The 20,401-nt window shown below is 34.4% G+C and overlaps 1 protein-coding gene across 9 annotated transcripts in view; it reads left to right on the top strand.

Annotated features, from left to right (window-relative positions):
- The window catches only part of CADPS2 (calcium dependent secretion activator 2), a 561,256-nt gene that overhangs the window by 277,878 nt on the left and 262,977 nt on the right, over positions 1 to 20,401 (top strand). For all 9 annotated transcript variants that reach the window (XM_054564129.1, XM_054564128.1, XM_054564130.1 and 6 more), the window contains exon 7: positions 16,203 to 16,314. In XM_054564129.1, coding sequence (XP_054420104.1) covers positions 16,203 to 16,314 — 112 coding nt within the window. The remainder of the gene's footprint in view (positions 1 to 16,202; positions 16,315 to 20,401) is intronic.

Genomic DNA, 20,401 nt, shown 5'->3' with positions numbered 1-20,401 from the left:
GGGAAGGGGGTACTGGGTGGAGGGGGGAAAAGTGAAAAATTGGGACAACTGTAATAGCATAATCAATAAAATATATTTTAAAAATAAATAATAATTAGCTTTTACCTCAATATTTCATTTTTATTTTGGGGAAGACTTAATAAATAAAAGATCTCAGAGATTCACCTTATAAACAAAACTGTGGTCACTATTTAAGCAGTCTTGTAGCCTTTAATTTTTATGAAGTATTCTACACTGATTCTCTACTTAAGGAGGGCACAGGTACAACGATGATAGGATAAGAAAAGTGTACCCAAAAAACAAGTGCAAAAATACAAAAAAAAAAGTTTTATTTCAAGCACCAAAAAGATGAAACAAAAATAAATCTAAGCTGTTAAACAATGTTTATTGAAACTTAATAGTTTCAGAGAACAGAATTATGGTTACCAGGGGGTAGGGATTTGGGGGAGGACAAAGAGAGTAAAGGGTGTTCAAATATGTAGTGAAAAAAGGAGGCTAGACTCTGAGGAGTGAGCACACAGTGGAATATGCAGATGCATTATAAAGTTGTACACCTGAAGGTTCTAATGTTGTTAACCAGTTACCCCAATAAATTTAATTTTTAAAACATTTATTGAATAAATTATTAAACACACCTGTTACTCATTAACAAATTTTGCCTAAAGAAAGTTTCACTTCTTCACAATTGGCCAAGACAGAGAAATTATGTAAGAAATGAACAGTAGTCTCAGGTAATCACACTTAGAATACATGCACGTGATTGATCAGCAGTGACCATTCTGACATGGAGTATTAACTTGTTTTAGAATCTTTCTGAACTATTGTAAATATACCAAAAATACAGTTGATACTGTATTAGTTAAATGTAATGTCATTTTAAAATACAGAAGTGGCCCTGGTTGGTGTGGCTCAGTGGATTGAGTGCTGGCCTGCAAACTAAAGGGTTGCTGGTTTGATTCTAAATCAGGGCACATGCCTGAGTTGCAGGCCAAGTTCCTAGTAGGGGACGCATGAGAGGCAAGCACACACTGATGTTTCTCTCCTTCTCTTTCTCCCTCTTTTCCCCTCTCTCTAAAAATAAATAAAGTCTTTTAAAAAAAAGCATTATGGTAAAAAAAATAGAATACAGAAGTGGGTTTTAGATTCAGGTCATTATTCCTATTTAACATCATACCCCACCCCGCCACCTTGAGTTAGTTTGCATTATCCATGAAAACTGTTCATCAATAAACATGATGTATTTTGCATATCTTGTGTATGTCAGTGGCAACCTGACCTAGAGTGTTATACATGCAACTTGTACAATTGCCCATTGTGGCAGTAATTTAAGAAGTACAGTTCCTGATCTGACCCAGTTCCTTTTCTCTGTTTGTTTAGCACAGTAGAATATACTGTCAAGAATACTTGGTCATCCAACTACTGTGGCTCTCCTCATAGTCCTCTGAGGACTATACTAATTAGAATAAAGTATATGGTATCATTCATTTATTCTACAAACAATTATTGAGATCTGCCCTGTACTAAATGGTGCTGGGACTGAAATGATAACTAAAATCACATATGGCTATGGCAAATGGTATTCATAGTCTAAAAGGGCAAGGCAGCCATCAACAACTAAACATCCAGATAAATATAATTACAAACTGGGTAACTGTTTTGAAGAAACTGAATTTGATCCTGTGCAAAAAAATGACACAACAGTCTAACTTTTTTGGAGGATTGTCCACTGGAGCAAGTGCAGAGGGTTAGGAAAGTCTTTCTGGAGATACAACCCTTGAGTTCTCAGCAGAAAGATAAGTAGTATTAACCAGATGTAGCAAGGAATGATGTGATAATGAGAATTCAATAGTATTAATGCAGAAACAGGCAAGTGTGGCGCTCTAATGCAGGAACCTCTGCATGGGTGTAGATTGGGCTTTTGAAGCGTTGCATTGAGGCTTGAGGAATAGCTAAGGGCTGGGAATGCTCAACCTTGAGAGCCATGCTAAGGATATTAATCTTCATTCTATCATTTTGTTACCTTATTTCCTGTTTTCTTTTACCCTTTCCCATCTGTGGTAGAAACCACAGTGTACTCGAGTTTTTTCTTTTGTTTATAAATACAGATTTTTCTAGCACTTACCAAAGCTATAGAATCTTTCTAGAGAAAAGCAAAAGAAGCTGCTTTCATGCTCAAGTTTGGCGGTAAAGGATTATTTTGTAAAGACAGGTCATGTGTGAAACAGTAGTGTTTTCCTTTCCCACGATGGCAGGAGGCCGATCATTCATGACTAGTTGCTCCAGCTCTGTAGCTTGGCGAGAGCGTGCTACAGATTTCTTAGCCTCCTTCTCAGGTTACCTTAGCCTTCTTCTCCTGTATTTTTCCCAGGTTTATTATTTTCATATTTTCCCACCTTTAGCCAACTTTTTTGTACTATACCCAATCTGCATTTTCTGCCTGGTCCTTCCAGTGCTGTGTAGCACTCTGCATATCATCTCACCACATCCCTTTTATTCAGTTTGGCCTGTTTCTTGGCTCTGGTCATTCTGGTTGGCTCATCTATGTTTACATTTTATGATTAGCTCCATCTTTTACAAATACATCTTTATTTTTAACCATGGTAGCTCAAGGACAGAATGAATGGATGGGGAAAAAATAAAACAAAAAAGACTGTGAATTTCCCAATACAGGTACCAAACCCAATGGGAGGTGCCAGATAGATTCTTGAATCTTTAAGAGTGCTAAATGCATTGCCAGACTAGACTTCCCACCAACATTTTGGCAGCTACACTCCTACACTCTCCTACACTACAAAGTTCTTAGACTGACCAAGATAAGAACCAGCTTGGTACTGCTACAAAGTGCTATAAGGACTGATTTTTGTTGTTGTTGTTGTTTCTGAATTCTTTTCAGATAGAACCTATGAATATTTAATAAAGTCATCAGGAATTTCAAATGCCTTATTTGCTCCCTTAGAATTTAACACAACATTCCCCAAAGTGCTTCCTACCTCAGGATTGGCTATCGTGACTGCATGAATGTAACTGTGCCTTAGGTTCACTGTTCGAAGAGTACCTAAAGCCAAAATGTGCATTAGCTGGGTTTCCTGGAGCTAATTGAGGACTGATGGACTTCCCCAAAGTCAGAGAACTATAAAGAAAAGCTGCATCACCACCTAATAAAAGGGATAAAACCTAGGGTGTTTCAGGACTAGTCATCTATCACACTTGTTATAACTGGTGCTGCTTCCACAGAAAAGAGAATGTAAGGTCACTCATATGGCTTCTTTCCCTTCAGAGAGGCTCGTGTGGGAAATTATTTAGGAGTTCATCATTTCTGTTCTGTTCATGAAAATAGGGTGCCCCATTCATTTTGTGTGCTTTCCGATTTCCCATAGATGTTTTCTTATTGATTTCATGTATTTTTATGACTTAGGTAAGACATTAATGTATTAGTCTCTTGTCTACATAAGAAAATGGATCCTCAAAAAGTTTAACTAACATACCTGAGTTAACGCACTTACTTAGTGGAGAAACAGGTATTCAAACCCAGTCCCCTTAGACTCCAAAGTTCTCAGTCCATATTCTTTCTACACAAACTCTTCTGTCTTGAATATGTATGTGTGCCTGTTATGTCCAGAGCACAGTGGTGGCTTCAGTAAGGAATGTGGCTATAATTGTTAAGGAAAATAATAAATGTAGAAATTTAGTGCAGTATACTTTGCTCTTCAAACAAAGGCCACTATGTAGCTTTTCTCACTGCTGTATTTGTTTACGTTTCATGCTTCTCCCTTTCTCATAAGCCTGTCTCTGGAGACCAGAGTCAGTTTTCCTCCATCTTCGTATTTTCATCATTCATCCCCATGATGGGCACATTCTAGATGCTTATTAAATAGCATTCTAGAGGTTGCACAAGTGAGGACAAGATTTACAGAAAATATCATTATGTAATTGCTCCTTCAAGTACTAGCTAGGTAAATGTTGGAGAAACACAGGTCGCCGCTTTGATTTTTATTCCCTTAAAACTTTAGCAGGCTACCTATTATCTCATGAGTATCAAATTTTTTTTTACAATATATGAATTTGAGTCCTTAATTTTTGAAAGCATATGTTGCATTTGTGTCCTGAGGTATCTCACAATTATGTAGTTGGTGGCCATAAGAAATTCACAAGGGTAGATTTCTTTTCCTGAGTAACATGGGAGCAAGTCTCACAGGAACCAGAAGAGTGAGTGCCAGCAGTGACTGTAGCCTGTGAAGTTTACCTGGCCTCACTGCTTGACAGCTTTCTCCTGAGGCTGCTTGTGACAGTGTCACCACTATCACTGCACTCCACTAGACATTCCTGCGGCTGGTTTCGGGCCCCCATCATGTTTTGCGTATTTGAGAATCTGCTTGTTTCTGCTCCATGCATCGTATACCCTGTTGAAAGCCTGGTGCTTTGTGTTCAGGAAAGGTCTCAGGCAATTCAACCATTTCTGTTGTCCCAAACTCCTTCTGTGTAGTTGGAAAGTCTTTTTTATATTGTCCCAAGAAACTGTCACTTAGGAAAGGAAAGAAAAAATCGTTTTATTTGAAGGGAGATCCCAGGGGGACCATTTCTAGGAGAAATGAAATAAACCTCTGTTACTGCTCTCAGACAGTACCAAGAGTTTTTCCACCTTCAGAGGAGCAGGAAACAGTTGGGGAACATTTGTTTTTAAATGTAAGCTATTAGAAACCAAAACACTAATTTGAAAGAATATATGCACCACTATGTTCATTGCAGTGTTATTTACAATAGCCAAGATCTGGAAGCAGCCCAAGTGCCCATCAGTAGATGAGTGGATAGAAAAGCTGTGGCACATTTACACATTGGAATACGACTCAGCCATTTAAAAGAAGACTGCCTTACTCTTGCAACAGCATGGATGGACCTAGAGGATATTATGCTAAATGAAATAAGCCAATCAGTGAAAGACAAATACCATATGATTTCACTTATATGTGGAATCCAGTGAACAAAATCAACTTATAAAATAGAAGCAGTCTCATAGCTGTCAGAGGGGAGGACATAGAGGGTCTGGTTAAAAAAGATGAAGGAATTAAAGATTTAAACTCATAAACACAGACAACAGTATGGTGATTACTAGAGGGAAAGGTAGGTGGGGAAGGTAGGAGGGGGTAAAGATGCGCTAAATGGTGATGGCATGAGACTTGGCTAGGGTGATGAACAACCAATATAATGTGCAGATGATATATTATAGAATTGTACTTCTTAAACCTATATAATTTTATTAAACAATGTAAATCCAAATACAATTTAAAAACAATCTAAACAAATAAATAAATAAAAACTTAAGTGGAAAAAAAAAAAAGAATAGGATGTTCTGATGTAGTGTTACAGAGCCCCGCTACTGCTGTTCTGGATCAGCTGTGGGATTCGATTGCCTGCTGCCAAGAAGCATGACTACCTATGCAAGAGTTGGTGAAAAAGGAAAGGGGTTGTCTATTTAAAAGTTATACAGGCTTAGGATAATGGCGGATTTCTGCCTCTAAGTCCCACTCCCTTTAAAAACACCCCAAAACACATAGTCCCACCTTCCTTTGCCAATCTGGGCCAGTTCCAGAGTACACCAGTCAGAGGTACCCTCTTTCAGAAAAGCAAAAGTCTGCAGATCAGCATTCCTGATCACAGCTGAGCTCCAAGAATCTCTCTGGGTGACTAGGCAGATCCCTGTAACTCTCAGCTCTGCCGCCGTCTTCTCCACACAGACTCGAAATTGGGTGGCTGGGCAGGTCCCCTTGCTGCACCGGCAGCTCCAGCAACTCACTGGACATCTGACTTTCAGACCTCCTTTCTCTCACTTCAGACCCCGTGGCTCTCCCCTTCTCTTTTTCAGACTACCTTCATTTAAATGCTTGGCCCAGAACTTCCTGCATGATCTGATATCTGGCCCTTCTTATGGTGTGTTTGTGTCAGCCATTTTTGCCAGTTTCCCAGTATCTTTTACCTTCTTTTGGCTGCCAGTCTTTAGTCAGGGCAAAAGTTCCCAGCGATGCATGGGTGTCCAGCTTGGGCATCTGCCCCCTGCCTCTCACTATGTCATGAGTCCCTGAATGTTCTCAGTCACATACATAACAGGGCAGCAGCCCTCTTCCCTTCAGGAAGGCACAACTTGCCATTGTTATACAGTGTATCTTAAATGCTGTACCATCTATTTTCCCCTGCCCCCAATCAAGGATTGTGGGGGTTCTCCTATTTTCAGGGGACTTATGCTCTGCACTCCATTACAATAGTACTTTGGCAATTCCAAGGATTTAAATTAAGAAAACATAAAGCAAAACATTTTTACACCTATAGGTCTGACCCCAAAGAACATTAACCTGTCTTTAAGTTCCATCAAATTAGAGATTAACTATTGGAAGATACGGTAAAACATATATGTGCTAATAACTGATGAGCACTCCAACTTACTAATAACAGTAGTTATTATATGCTATGCTTATTCGTGATGATTATAACCTAATAATTTGAAAACCAGAATTTTAAATTTCTGTAGTACTTCTCCTCTTTAGAGAACAATGCATTAATTCTATTACATTTGAAAGGGCTTGTTTTCCAGTTTATATAATGCATCCACCTTTTACTACAGGTCAAAAAAACAGGAACAAACCAGGCTGATATTTTCACATGGGCTTCAAAGTTGAGAGTCTGAGAACAGTATGAACATATACTAATAAGTTCCTGTGGATAACTAATTGCTGGTTCATGCAGTATAGTTGTGCTCATTTATACACCATTGCATTCTATTATTTAAACCTCTTTCTAGGGATTTATGTGTTAAAACAAACTTTACGCTTTTTAGTTACATTAATTTATCTTATATGGCAATTATTTATCCTGTCTTCGTATATTTAAGTTCTTGAAAATCTTGGTTTTAGTCTTATAAAAAGTTAACACTTTTTTTTCCTACTGTATTATCCAAGTAGAATTGTAATGCAAGATGTGACAAATGGTTCTCTTTAAAATTAGATGTTTCAAGTCAATGTCTTTGAACGATCCTGCTGTAAGCGAAAGAAAAGGAAATGCCTGTGAGGGATTGTATCCTCTGTCTTTTCTGAAACCTGATTTTGTACTAATATTCTTGCTAGACTTTCCCAGAAGAAAATAGTACAAGTATAATATGATTTCTCTACTCTGGATATGGAGGTTAAATGGCATGCATACTTCATAAATGAAATACAGACTTTAGAGGGTAATTTTATCCTGTTATTCTTGAGACTTTTACCAATTTTTAGAGCAGCAAAATAGGAGCTGTCTCTTCCAAGGGAAAGGGAAACAAAAGATGATAAGAAAGCATGAAGGTGTAGAAGGTGTAGCCCATGCTTTCTTACCATCTTTTTCTCTTACTATGGATTTTTCCATAGGATTTTTCTCTTACTATGAAAGTGATCATTGCATACCTACAAATGTTATTCTGCTTTAAAATCCAAGATATCATACCAGGATTTCTTCTTTCTTTGACATGTTTACAGAAATAGATGACTTTATATTGTCTTTCTGTTGTAATAAAAAGTTTAATGTGGTGTTTTTGAAAGAGTCCCAAAAGCTTAGGGTGATAAAACTTAGTTATTTTAAAGGGTATTTTCAAGTTTGCCTATTAAAAATGCATCATATGTCAACATTTTAGCCTTTAAATTATTTTTAAAAGAAGGTTAAAGATAGCATGCAAAAATACATTAAGATTCAGAGTAATGCTCAGTTTATAACTGTCTTTACCTATTCAAGGTAGTTTTTTAAATTAAACCTTCCTTTTCCCCCCCTACACCCTCTTTCTCCACCTCATCCTCTTCCTCTCCTCATCGTCACTCTGTCCCTCCCTCCTTTTCTCTTTGTCATCTTCTATTTTTCTCCTTTGACATGTTTTGCTATTAGTTGCTGCTTCTCTTTGTAGTTTCTAATACTGTCTGGATTTTAATGTCACCATTAAATAAAACTGATTAAATCTTTAATGTTCGTAACTATTATTTTTTTCAGGTAGGTATTATTTTTGCTTAGACAGTAAGCTATAGTAGTACTTCGATGGATACAATAGAAGTAGTTGGCATTCTTTGTGCACTTTCTCTATGGCAGGTGCTGTGCTGTTACGGTGTTATCATTTTGCCTCAACAGTTTCATGAGGAAAGTATTAAGTTATGACAAAGTTGCTTGTCCAGGGTTCATTTGCAGGTGGGAATTGGTATTTGAGCCTTGGAATTGTCTCTGGGTTCTGTACTATTTAGCATTGTTGTACTACCACTGTACTCTACTGTAGGCAAAGGTTCAGATACTGGTTTTAATTTTTTAATTTCCTTTTTTAAAAAAATCAGTTTGACTTTTTTTCTCACACAACTTTATATGAACCTGTTTAGAACAATGTTATGATATTTGTATCATTAATTTTATTAAGATTGCTATCTTTGAAATATAAGGTGGAGCAAACATAGTTTTACAGTTGTGAGTACTTGAAACAGAGTTTATTCTTGTATTATTATTTATTAATTATTGTGTTATTTTCCATACAAACATATGTAAACCTACTTTTGCCCCACAGAGTTTATTCTTGTATTATTATTTATTAATTATTGTGTTATTTTCCATACAAACATATGTAAACCTACTTTTGCCCCACCCTGTATAGATATGTAGAATAATTCCTTTGGTTTTATTGAAAGGAGAAAGTAGAATACTTTGATGTCTTAAATGACAGTGTAATCTGGAAAAATGTTATCCTTGTGGCCTAGAAAATCATGTCATAATTATATTCATTGCCATAGCTATATTGCCTAGGGTATATTATTAACCTCTATATGATTCAATTTAGATACCACGAATTGAAATTTCGAACTCTTTTAAACTATGTCAACAACAATAATGGCAATAAGTAAGGCAAATTCTGTAAATACTATTGATCACCCAACTTAAACTAATTTAATTAAACATACAGAAAATTTATTTAATATATAATGTACTCAATATATTTTTAAAGGAAATTTACATTTGTTCTGCAGATTATTAAAATTGAGGCAGAAGGATGTTTGTTTACAATAAAATCTTGAAATTCTAAAAACCTTCAGATTGTGTATTGCAATGAATTTTAAAATTTGAACCTTTGATTATAACATGGCTACTTACAGTAAATATTATTTACATAGGAAAATTTATTATGAATCATACTTTTCAATTACTTAGGATAACGTTTTACATTCCAGAACAGTTTAAAATCTTGGACTGTTTTAGTATTCTGTCCCTGGTCTTTTGTGCTTCTCCATATTTATGTAAAAACAATTGAATATATAAAAGGATATCTTTTGCAGCACTTATTGTACTAATTAAAATTGAAAACAACCTACAGGTTCATCAACAGAAGAGTTGTAGGGCTAAATTATGGTGCAGGCATACGAAGAGACAAATGTATTTGAAAAAATAAATTAAAATAAAATTAAAAAAAAGAATTGTGTATATCCATGTACTGATACATAAAGAAGACAAATACATAGTGTCATATAAAAATATAGAATAATTTGAGTATCCCATTTATTGAAAATAAATAATAGATATGCATTTGGGTGTGCATGTACAAGTATACATGTATACACAGACATGGATTTGTAAGATGCAGATCCCTGCCATAATGGAGTTTCAGTGGTCACCCTGCATAAGCTCATTTATTCTTGTAGCTTCTCTTACCACCTCTCCTCTAGGTTAATAACTCTCAAATCTACATCTTTATTTGCAGACTTTTAGCAAAAGTCTAGACCTAAATTTTCAGCATCCTGTTGGAATCAGACACTTGAATTTTTCAAATAAACACTTCACCTCTTGTGGTTTTGACCATAGTAAATGATGTTGTCAACAGCCATCTACAATTCCATGAAAGTAATAGTTTTCCTCAATATGTCCTTAATCTTTGGCTTAGGTCCATTGGTATTGGATAAAACTCTGATATAGTTTGGTCCTAGAAAATAACTTAGAAATCTGAAAATGTTTAAATATCAAAAGTTGCTCTTCCAAAAGTGTGTTCTACCTAGAAAAAGGTTTACATGAGTGGCTATCTTAATTGCTCATATTAATAAAAAATGCTGTATTTAAAAACATTTGTACAGTGGTTAACATTGTTTTTAAATTCCTTCCCGTGATATAATTTTAACTTATATAATTTATAATCAGTCCCTTAGTAGTTCATATTAACCTTGATTTACAATTTTAAACTAAAATTTTAAGCAATTTTAAATTAAGAAGCTATAGCCATGTGTATGCATTAATAGAGAGGTCTTGTAGTTGGTATATTTTACAAGTCCTATTACTGTGCCTGTTTTACATACATGTTTGTTTGAGAGTATTCATGGCCATGATGAGCAAGACAATGACTGATAGTAAACTACAGGTACAGAAAAGGGATATAGCTTTCTTTGTGTAACTATAACATATTAATGCTCACCTGCCTCAAGGTTGCTGCAAGAGTGGGGACACAGTTGTGTGCCCTCAGTCACCCAGGCAGGTTCCCCTGGCATCTAGTGCCCAAGAAGGCACATAGCTGCAGATGGTAGTGTTTGACATGAAGATATGTACCACCAGGCCTTTGTATCCCATTGTCAAGCATCTTTATTCCCTCTTGGTCCATGTTAAAGAGCATGTGAAGAGTGCCCATCTACTTTGTCAGCAAACACAAGTAATTGAAAATAACTCAGAATAATCCTGTTTATCTTGAATTAGGTGAATCCAATTCATTTTCTTGGACAAGTCCTTCGTAGGACAGCAGAAAGAGACCACGTTACCTATAGGAAATCAATTGCAGAAAACTTGGAAAAATTTTTGACTTTCCCAAGAGAGTATCTGAATTAGTGCAACCAAATATCTGGTGCTTGGGTATTTAAGTTATGAACCAAAACTATTATTGAGGCAAATTTTTTGGATGAATGTATTTCCTGTTAGTCCTTAAAATGCCTAAATTATGGAAATAATTTATCTGAAGTTGGATTGTTTGTTAAAATAATTACAGTATGAAAAATCTTAGTAATTATATGTAATTCTTTGAAGGCTTTCATTTCTACTTCAGTAGTTGGATCCCTTTATTTCATGTTTTCTGTTAAAAAATTAGTGATGTATTTGGAATTATGTGTCATTGCTATTTGATTATTTTAATAATTCCATCTTTGTAATACAGTTAATGGTAATTTGGTGAAGAAAATATCATTTAAGAAAGCAATAACTACGTTGGAAATAAGGCAAAACTATCATATTAAAAAAGAAAAGAGCTTATACCTTCTTGCATATCAGCAGTAGACAGACAATATAAAGAAAACAGATCACTTAGAATCCTCAAATATAAAATACTATGAAATGAATTTAACACATAATGTGTAGGACCTACCTAGAAGAAGAAAAAAGTTCCAGACTTAACCAAGGAATGTTAGAACAAATTTTACTAAATAGAGAGATCTCCCTTTTTCTTAATAGAAATATAGTAAGCTCAAAATACCTATTTCCTTTTTGTTCTAACTGGCATTATCATATCTCATAGTCCTACAGTAACTCTAACAGTATACCACAGCTCAGAAGGTAAATCTTTAGGACAGAAAATTCAAAACGAAACCCAAGTTTTATGTAATAATATTATAAATATATTGACTTCCAAACCAAATGAGATCAGGATTGGTGAAGTAAATGAAACTGTCATTTATTATCACTACTAAATTTAAGACAACTTGAAGATTTAAACTATGGATATGCACAAGAAATACAGGTTAATATAAAATTTTTGGTTAAGGAGAGACTCTTTAGGATATCAATCAGAAACTAGAAATCAAATTGATAGAACTGGTCTACCTAGTATTTTTAAACTGTATGTTTTAAAACGCCATAAACAAGAGTTAAATAGAAAAGAACCATCTTTGACAGTATTTGCCATATGTATCAGAAACAGTAAATGTCTTTATCCTATAAAGAGTTTTATAAAATCATCAATTAAAAGAAACTTCTAATAGAGAAATTGACAATGGTAATTAAAAGGCAAATCATAAGAGAAATGCAGATGACTAGTAAAGAAAAAGTGCTCCATCATCAGAAGTAATTAAGAAATGCAGTTTAGAACCCTGTTCAATTCTGTATGATATGATTTACTTACGCATATTTGTGAAATTACATGTTTGTCTTCTCTACCAGTCAGAGTGCATTTAGTATAGGACCTGTCATCTTGATTTTTTTGAATGTCTACCTTTTACCAATGCCAGTCACACAATGGGATGGATAAAAGGATATAGAGATGAAAGAAATAATTTTTGAAGTTTCACATACCTTATTTAATTCTCTAGTGCTGGTCATAGATAAGGAACGCAGGTTCAGCCTATTTTTTTCTATTTATTGCTTCTATAGTCATGGATGCATTATATGTTCACAAGAATTCTTAGTTAAGGGATTTAAATGGTTTTTGACATAACTTTTTACCATGGCATGATTTTAAACATACTTTAAAACAAATATGCTGGTAATTTTTGAAAATCCTTTCAGGTTGCAATTTAAATCTAGTTATCTAGATACCTCTGAGAGACCGTGGGAGGTATCCAGCTGTTATGAGTAAGGATGAAGAAGCCTATAGATCAGGCTTTATTTATGATGTGTGATGTGGGTGAAGAAGCAATGATGAGAGAATATAAACTACTAACAGGAACAAAATGAATGCAAGGCCAGGGTGGGGAGAAATGTATGTTACTGTATATAATAATACAGCTATTTATTATCTATAACCTTATATTACAATATAAGTTCCAAGAGAATAGAGACTGGGTGCTGATTGGCACATACAAAGTAATAGCTTTTTTTGAAAGAATAAAAAGCCCACATTCAGCTTTGTACCCTCTCCATATTTTTTCATTTTATATCATATATGTTTTACATCGTCTTCACTACCATTATTATGGGTAGCAGCAAAATATTCCATTGTATGCTACATAATTTATGTAATTGTTTTCCTAATATTAGTTGCTTGTTTTTGCTATTTTACATATTGCTATAGTAATACATTCCTGCTTACCAACTTTTCAATACTCAGAATTATTTCGTTGTGCTAAATTCCTAGAAATAAATAAACCTTACTGAATGAGTAGACATGATCATATATTTTGGTTCCTTATAAAAATTTCCAGTATACTTCATTTAATAGCAAATACATAATTAACATCAGTTATTTCAGTTGGTATATGAACTACCCTGTGTTTTAATAGCCAGGAAGCCGTGCTGTCGTCATTAAAGGTGCTTTGTAGATATTTTATTCATTTGAAGATTTACACTGGAAGTCTGAATCCTCATAAATAATATATTCATAGAAATAGAAAAAGGCAATGCATTTTGAGTCAAAGTAAATTGATAGGAAGGGTAATGTATTCTTTTTTCACATAATACAGAGAAAAGAGTAGGAAGATAATAACTGGTATTAATTTCTGAAAAAGGGTTTAAACATGCCAATTAAGTAGAAAACAAGGAATATTCTGGTGCATATTAAAGATAGGTATATTTTCTTATTCTCTCCTCCCCTGGGCTTTTGTGGGGAGTGGAAGGAGAAGGGATTTGGTTCCAATTCATTCATTATAGAATTCATAAGCAACTTCTAACTGTATATATCTTTTTAACTTGTTTTTCACAGGAGAAACTATCAAGTTATGTCATTTCATGTTTGTAGTCTAGAATGTTTATAAGAATTATTAACTGCCACCATACTTACTTGTATCCCTTTAAAATTGCATATTTTTGTCACGTGTAAGTAAAAACGTAGTCCATTACAATTAGAATCTGCCAGTATCCTTGCACCTTAACTTCTCTCCTGAAAGCATGTTATTTAAGCCACCTGCACAGGAGTGGACTATTAGCATTCCATGCTATTGACTCAGAGGTTCCAGACCTTGTAGATAGACATATTCTTGTAGATCACCTGCTGGGTCCTGTGATATGCACCTGTTTCCTGCCTTCACTGGCGTATTGGTTTTGGGAGATCCAAGATTCCCTTCCAAGTTCTAGATTATTAATAATGTCCTATAAATTTTAGCTATTTGTTTTCCAATAAATTACTGTCTATACTTGCAATATGTTGATTAGGTTATTTGTGTGCCTTCCTTAAGCTGATCTGTACCTCTGGCATATGACTCTAGTTTTACCCTTCCTAACATAGTATTAGTTCTCTAATTTTACACAGATACAACCACTGAAAAATAAGCACGGCCTTGGAATTGGAAAAGATAATAAACAGTTCATACTCAAAGAACATGGTTTCTATTGAATATTTTTACGTCATCAAATATATACCAAAAGCTGAAAATTATATAAAGGGAAATTGACAAACCTCTCTCTTGGTGGGCGATTGTAATACTTCTGTCTGGCTATATAAATGATACCAAAATTCAGTAAGGATAAAATAGATTTAAATAGCACAGTTAATAAGCTTGAGCTTATATTCAGCTGTATATACAACATGGTATTCACAATGGAGGATACTTTTATTTCCCTCAAGTATTCATGGAAAAGTTACACATGCACACATTTTGGGATATACTTTATATTTATATAAAATACAATTATAGGAGAGTTTCCATGGGTTAGTTTTCAAAATATAACCACATGATACCAATCAAGAAGTATATGTCATGAAAATCTACTCCAGAGTTGTCATCCAGATTGCCTGACTGTATTCAAGGCTTAAGGTTCTACACACTAAACTGAGAAATTTTCTCTACTCCCTTATTTTAGTTTTGGATCTTTTTATTTTATTCCTATTTTAGCTCTTCTTTATCTGAGACCACTTTAATTATATGAAATGATAAAAATATTCTTTGCTAACTCCTTTCTAGAGACTAAAATAGAAATTAAGCTGCTTTTCCTTCCTAATTGAATCTTTCTCTTCTCTCTGGCATATGACTCTAATTTAAAAAGATTAAACTGTATCTGGATGCTAGTGTCTTTAGCCATTGAAATGACCTTGGGTTTACTGAACATGTATTGTGATACAACTGCTATATAGGAGAGGAAGTCATCACAATCAGTTAATTTTTATTACAGTTGCTTTTCCTTAGTTTTATGTGTTTTCCAAGCTATCTTAACGGTTTATAAAATAAATTTAGATAGTTCCATTAAAATGCTAAATTGTTTTTTAAAATAATATATGCAATATAATATATTGATATTTTATTTGGTGATTTAACAGAAATTTTTGCTTTGTTAAATCTCACTTTTATTCTCTTATGTATATTTTTTCAATGGCATTTTCTTCATGCTGTGCTAAATCTCATGCCTATGATCTCTCACAGTTATTGATAAGATTTTAAAATATCACCTGTATGTCAGTTTGTAAATATACTTGAATGAATTGACGTGTGGTAAAGATGAGATGCTATTAATTAAAATATGAGCCAATGAAACGTTATTTTATAATGATTTGAAAAGCCCGATATTCGCAGATTTATCCCATTTTTAGGAGAGTGCACCAGGAAAACACTCATTTTTATGATGCTTGTTTCTTTTTCTTTTATTGACTGGAATTTTTAAAAAATCATGTAAAGTGCCCTGGCCAGGTGGCCTAGTTGACTGGAGTGTCATCCCTTATACCAAAAGGCTGCGGGTTTCATGCCCAGTCACGGCGGCATGTATGGGAAGCAACTGATTGAAGTTTGTTTCTTTCTCTCTGTTCCTCTCTCTCGAAAATCAAAAAACATATCCTGCAATGAGGATAAAAAAATTATGGGAAGTAATAGGCTTGAGAAAATTCACTTTTTAAAATATAAATAAAATATCTAGTAAAGAGTTTTCAAGAAGAGATGGGGTAAAATCCTCAGTATGCAAAATAATTTTGTGGGAAACTACCTTTTAGATAAATAAACCCTTAGCAATTTTCCCTAGCCATCCATAAAAATGGCATTTTTTTCAACTCAAATTAGTCAAATAACAGATTTTAATAGCTGCATCTGTAATGCTTCACCTTAACATTAATTCTTACCACACACTAGTTTTGTGTAGTGTGCTAATTTTTGGAACAGCTGAATAATTGTTGTTATTTTCCTTCCTGATTGAGCCATCTGTGAGAAACAAAAGCAAAGATAAAAATCTCATTGAGCCATACAAGATTCTGTATTGTTTAACATGTCTTTTAAGGAGACACATTTATCTGGAAAGAAAATAGTGCTTCATTTCAAAGAAAATTTTTATTACCTCTGCAGATGGGGAACCCAAGGAGATTTCACCACTACCCATCCACGGCCTGTGGTCAAAATAAAGCTCTTCACGGAAAGCACTGGAGTCCTCGCCCTTGAAGATAAAGAACTGGGAAGGGTGAGTTACGTTCTGCTCTGTGTGTCTGGTCATGTAAGTTTAACTCCTTTTGATTGAGAGTTAAAGTGGACAAGTATGCAGTGTATGAACTTTATGTTCATAAATTATGTAAAATAATTGATTTGTAATTCCTCATGAGCCCAGCTTACAGCTCCACTTTATTAAACATAATTGTCAATAACATGGTATCATCATAGGCAGTGGGTGTGTGAGGGGTACATGTGAGATTATAGTCACTGACTCAGTCATTCTTCTCACACTTGTCCTCCATAAGCCAACTTGTACTTATTGATAAAAGAAAGTTGTCATTAAAACTTTTCTGCCTATGGGCTAAACACATCATCTTTATATTTGAAGTCATCTTCTCTTTATGTTTATTATGATTGGACTGATTCTAGGCCTCTCTTAAATGTATTCATCTCTCTTGTCTCTCCCATTTTCCCTGTGAGATGATCTTCCTAATCCATCTTTTAACATTGAATTCTTTTTTTTTTCTTATAGTCACCTCCAGATACCTAGAATATATTTATCCTCTAATTCCAGTATATCTTTACTCAGCTTTTTCTGGCAATAAAAGCATTAAAATTAGGGTAGACTTGTGATCTTAACACCTCTCTGTGTGAAAAGTTGTCTTCTGTCTTGTTCATGAAGTAGATGTGTTCCAGTGAGTAGGCTCTAAAGTTACCATCTGTAATGTGGGTCTTTCTTACCCAACCCTGAGCACTGTATTCACAGATATTTTCCATAGAATAAAACCTTCACAAATCTTACTTGAAATTTCTTGTGATGATGGACAACTGGCATGATGCTGGGATCATTGTGTATACTGAAATTTTTCCCCAAAGTTGGGATTTCTATTCATTTCAGATCCTCTTCCTCTTCTATGTGTCCTTTGCACCATTGAGTTTTCTCCATTGCTAAGGACTTTATGAATCCATAGCCACACTCCAGAGATTATGAGCCTGGACTCACATTCCAGATTTCCTCTTCTGTTGCCATGTTGCATGTATTTGTTAATCTCTAACAGAGCTAAGCCATATAGTTCATTCAATCCTGTGATTGTATATTTCTGAATTTATTCACTTAACAAAGGTGTACAGGTGGCATAATCTAATAGAAGAGTCCTAGATATTACACATGGTCTGATATATTTATGAATCAGGATTTTTCATTTCAACTATTATTATATTAATTTTACTTTATTTACTCTTGTAACTATTTTTAACTTTATGTAACATATCAGTATAAGTTTCATGGTTTTAACAAATATACCGTGGTATGTGCTGTTAATTATGGGGGGAATTGTCAGAGATATTCCAGAACTTCCAATACTGTCTTTGCACCATCTCTGTAAACTTAAATTATTTCAAAATGCAAAGCTTGGTTTTATTAAGTTTTGTAATAAATAAGGGTTTTAAATCAAATGTTATTAAATATTATTTAAATATTTTTTTAAAACACTTCAACATATATTTTCAAAGAAACAAACATTTTCTTACACTTCAATTCCATTATCGCATCTAGGAAATTTAATATTGATTCAATAATAAGAGGAAGTCAACATTCACAGTTCCCTAATTATCCCAACATGTCCATAAAAGCTAGATTCCCTCTCATCCAGGATACAATCAAGCATCATGTCATGTATTGCATTTGATTGTTGTGATTCTTTAGTCTGCTCTATTTTATAATGCCCTCCCCTGTCTTTCATTTCATGCTTATGACATTTTAAAGACTTCAAACTAATTTTGTAGAATTTTTTTTTATTCTGAATGTGTTACTTTTTTTTTATGATTGGATTCAGGTTAACAGTTTTGGGAAGAACACTACCTATGTGATGTTTTCTGTTTTTCATTGCATTTTCATTTCATTTTCAGGAGTCATATAGTGACGGGTTTGTTTGAATTGGTGATGGTAATTAAACATGATTCTATTAGTCTTTGTTTTCTGGCACTTGAGTTAACAGACTCAGCTTGTCCCTCTCCTAGGTCTATAATCAGTACAGTTCTTTTAGTGAAAATGGGATTTAGAAACCAGCATTCTATGTATCATCAGTTCTGGTTAAGAAATATACACACACACAAAATATCACAGGTTTACTGGTTCCCCACAACATCAATATATTTACTTATTTTCTGTATTAAAATACATACAAAATCCTTTCAGAAGTACCATATCAGTACTAGAGTCAACAAGCTTATAAAGTAAAGGTCAGTATTTCCTTGCAGTTTCCTTGCAGTTTTGTTTTGTTTTGTTTTGTGTTTTCTTTTGTTTTCTTTTTGTCCTTAGAATATATCCCAATGAGGGTGTATGTCTGATTACTATGTTCAAAAGTAATTCAATGCAATGACAGATAAAACTTCTTATATTTTAAATAGTGAAAATTACTAAAGAAATTGCAGGTTTGGCTATTATGGAGAATTTTCATCAACAAATATATCAGGTACATTTTCACCAGAGCAACTCACTAGCAGGCTTATTTAATCAGCTTTGCCCTGCTAAGTAAGTTTTATTCCTCTGACTTTTTTATTGTATGATCTCGAGACGTTGATTCTCTGGATCATGACCCCTTGTCTTTAAATTAAATGAAGTGAAATAAAAATTCTCTGTTTTCATTGCAAGTTCCAGTTCTCTATCATTGTATTGGTTTACTGGTTATATTACTGCTTATCATACAAACAGAATCTCATTTAATCCTCATCATGACTGGTAGTAACATTCCATATTTAGATAAGGAAAATAAGAATTGCGGAAGTTAAGAACACTCTGTAAGTTCAAGAGTCAGGATTTAAACTCAGGTTTTTTGACTCCACAGTCTGTATACTAAAATAATTATTAAATACAACACCTGATAAAGTGAGGACATTTGACAGTGTTTTAGAAATCACGTTGTGAGTGTAGGTCAATTTAATCTTGTGACTTAAAGTAGGAACCAAATATTATTTAAGCTACAGTCATTTTATGCACAGCCATTTAATATTTATTTATACCATTCTGTACAATGATTTGAATCATATTAGTATACTCTCTGGCTGCCAGTATCTTTTTACTTCTGTAAGTGTGTCTCAGCTCTGTGCATATTAGAATCACCTCAGAGAGTATTTGAAAAGACGCCAGTTAGGGCCCACATTTTTTTAGTTGATTTGGGGTGAACCCAGGAAGAAATATTTAAGCGCTCGTCAGGAAATGCAAATGAGCATCTATGATTGAGAATTTCTGTACGTTAATACTAATGTGCAGCCAGGGTTTAGAACTAGTAACTAACAAGAATAAAAAAATCTATCACAGCATATAGTTTTGTGAAATGATAGCTCAGATTTAGATAGGCATCAGGCAGCGGAAGGTTGTGTTCTTTGGCAAGTATTTGACATGCACATTTTGTTTGTAGATAGCAGGTGCCAATACTTATTTCTGGAAGTGGAGGTGGCATATGGAGATTTTTCATCTGAATGGGTGGCCAGCCCTCCACCAGGTGCTAAGGGAATACCTGGAGGCAGAAGAGGGAATTTTTTTATTACAGGTATATCCTAGTAGGTAAGTAGTTGATCAGGCAAGCATCCAAAAGTCTGCGGTTCACCATAACCAAGATGATTTTGTCCCACAAAAGCTTTAAAAGCAAGGTTTACCTAACATAACTGTATAAAAATCTAAATAGTGATTCCACAGGACATTTATGTGTGGGTAAGGCACTTTCCATGGAGTCTATCAGAATGAATTATTGTGCTCCTGGATAGCTGTTTAACTTGTCAAATGGTATTCTTGAGTACAAAATGAATTTTTGAAGTTTCTACCCCAATCACTTTTTAGTTTTAAAAGTGTTGCTATAAAGACATTCTTTCTGATGGTTGTTAGAAAAATAGCCTATTGTCTGTTCACACACCCTGAGTTTAGGGCCTTGGTGACACCTCAGTGCACACAGGAGGGTGCTGGTTCTCCTGCCTCTGAGGAGAGAGAAGCATACAAAGCAGACCACCTGTTCTTTTGTTTGTTTTTGTTTGTTTTACAGTGCAGAGGAGGCAGAACATATTCTTTCTTCTAATTTGATTAAACAATACCTCTAGTAGCAAAAGGCTAAATGTTTATTCAC

This window comes from Pteronotus mesoamericanus, unplaced genomic scaffold, assembly GCF_021234165.1.
Source record: "Pteronotus mesoamericanus isolate MK-2021 breed Mesoamerican mustached bat unplaced genomic scaffold, CSHL_Meso_final scaffold_85, whole genome shotgun sequence".
Lineage (NCBI taxonomy): Eukaryota > Metazoa > Chordata > Mammalia > Chiroptera > Mormoopidae > Pteronotus > Pteronotus mesoamericanus.
Note: the sequence above shows the minus strand (reverse complement) of the source record. Positions and strands in the feature narration are given on the sequence as shown.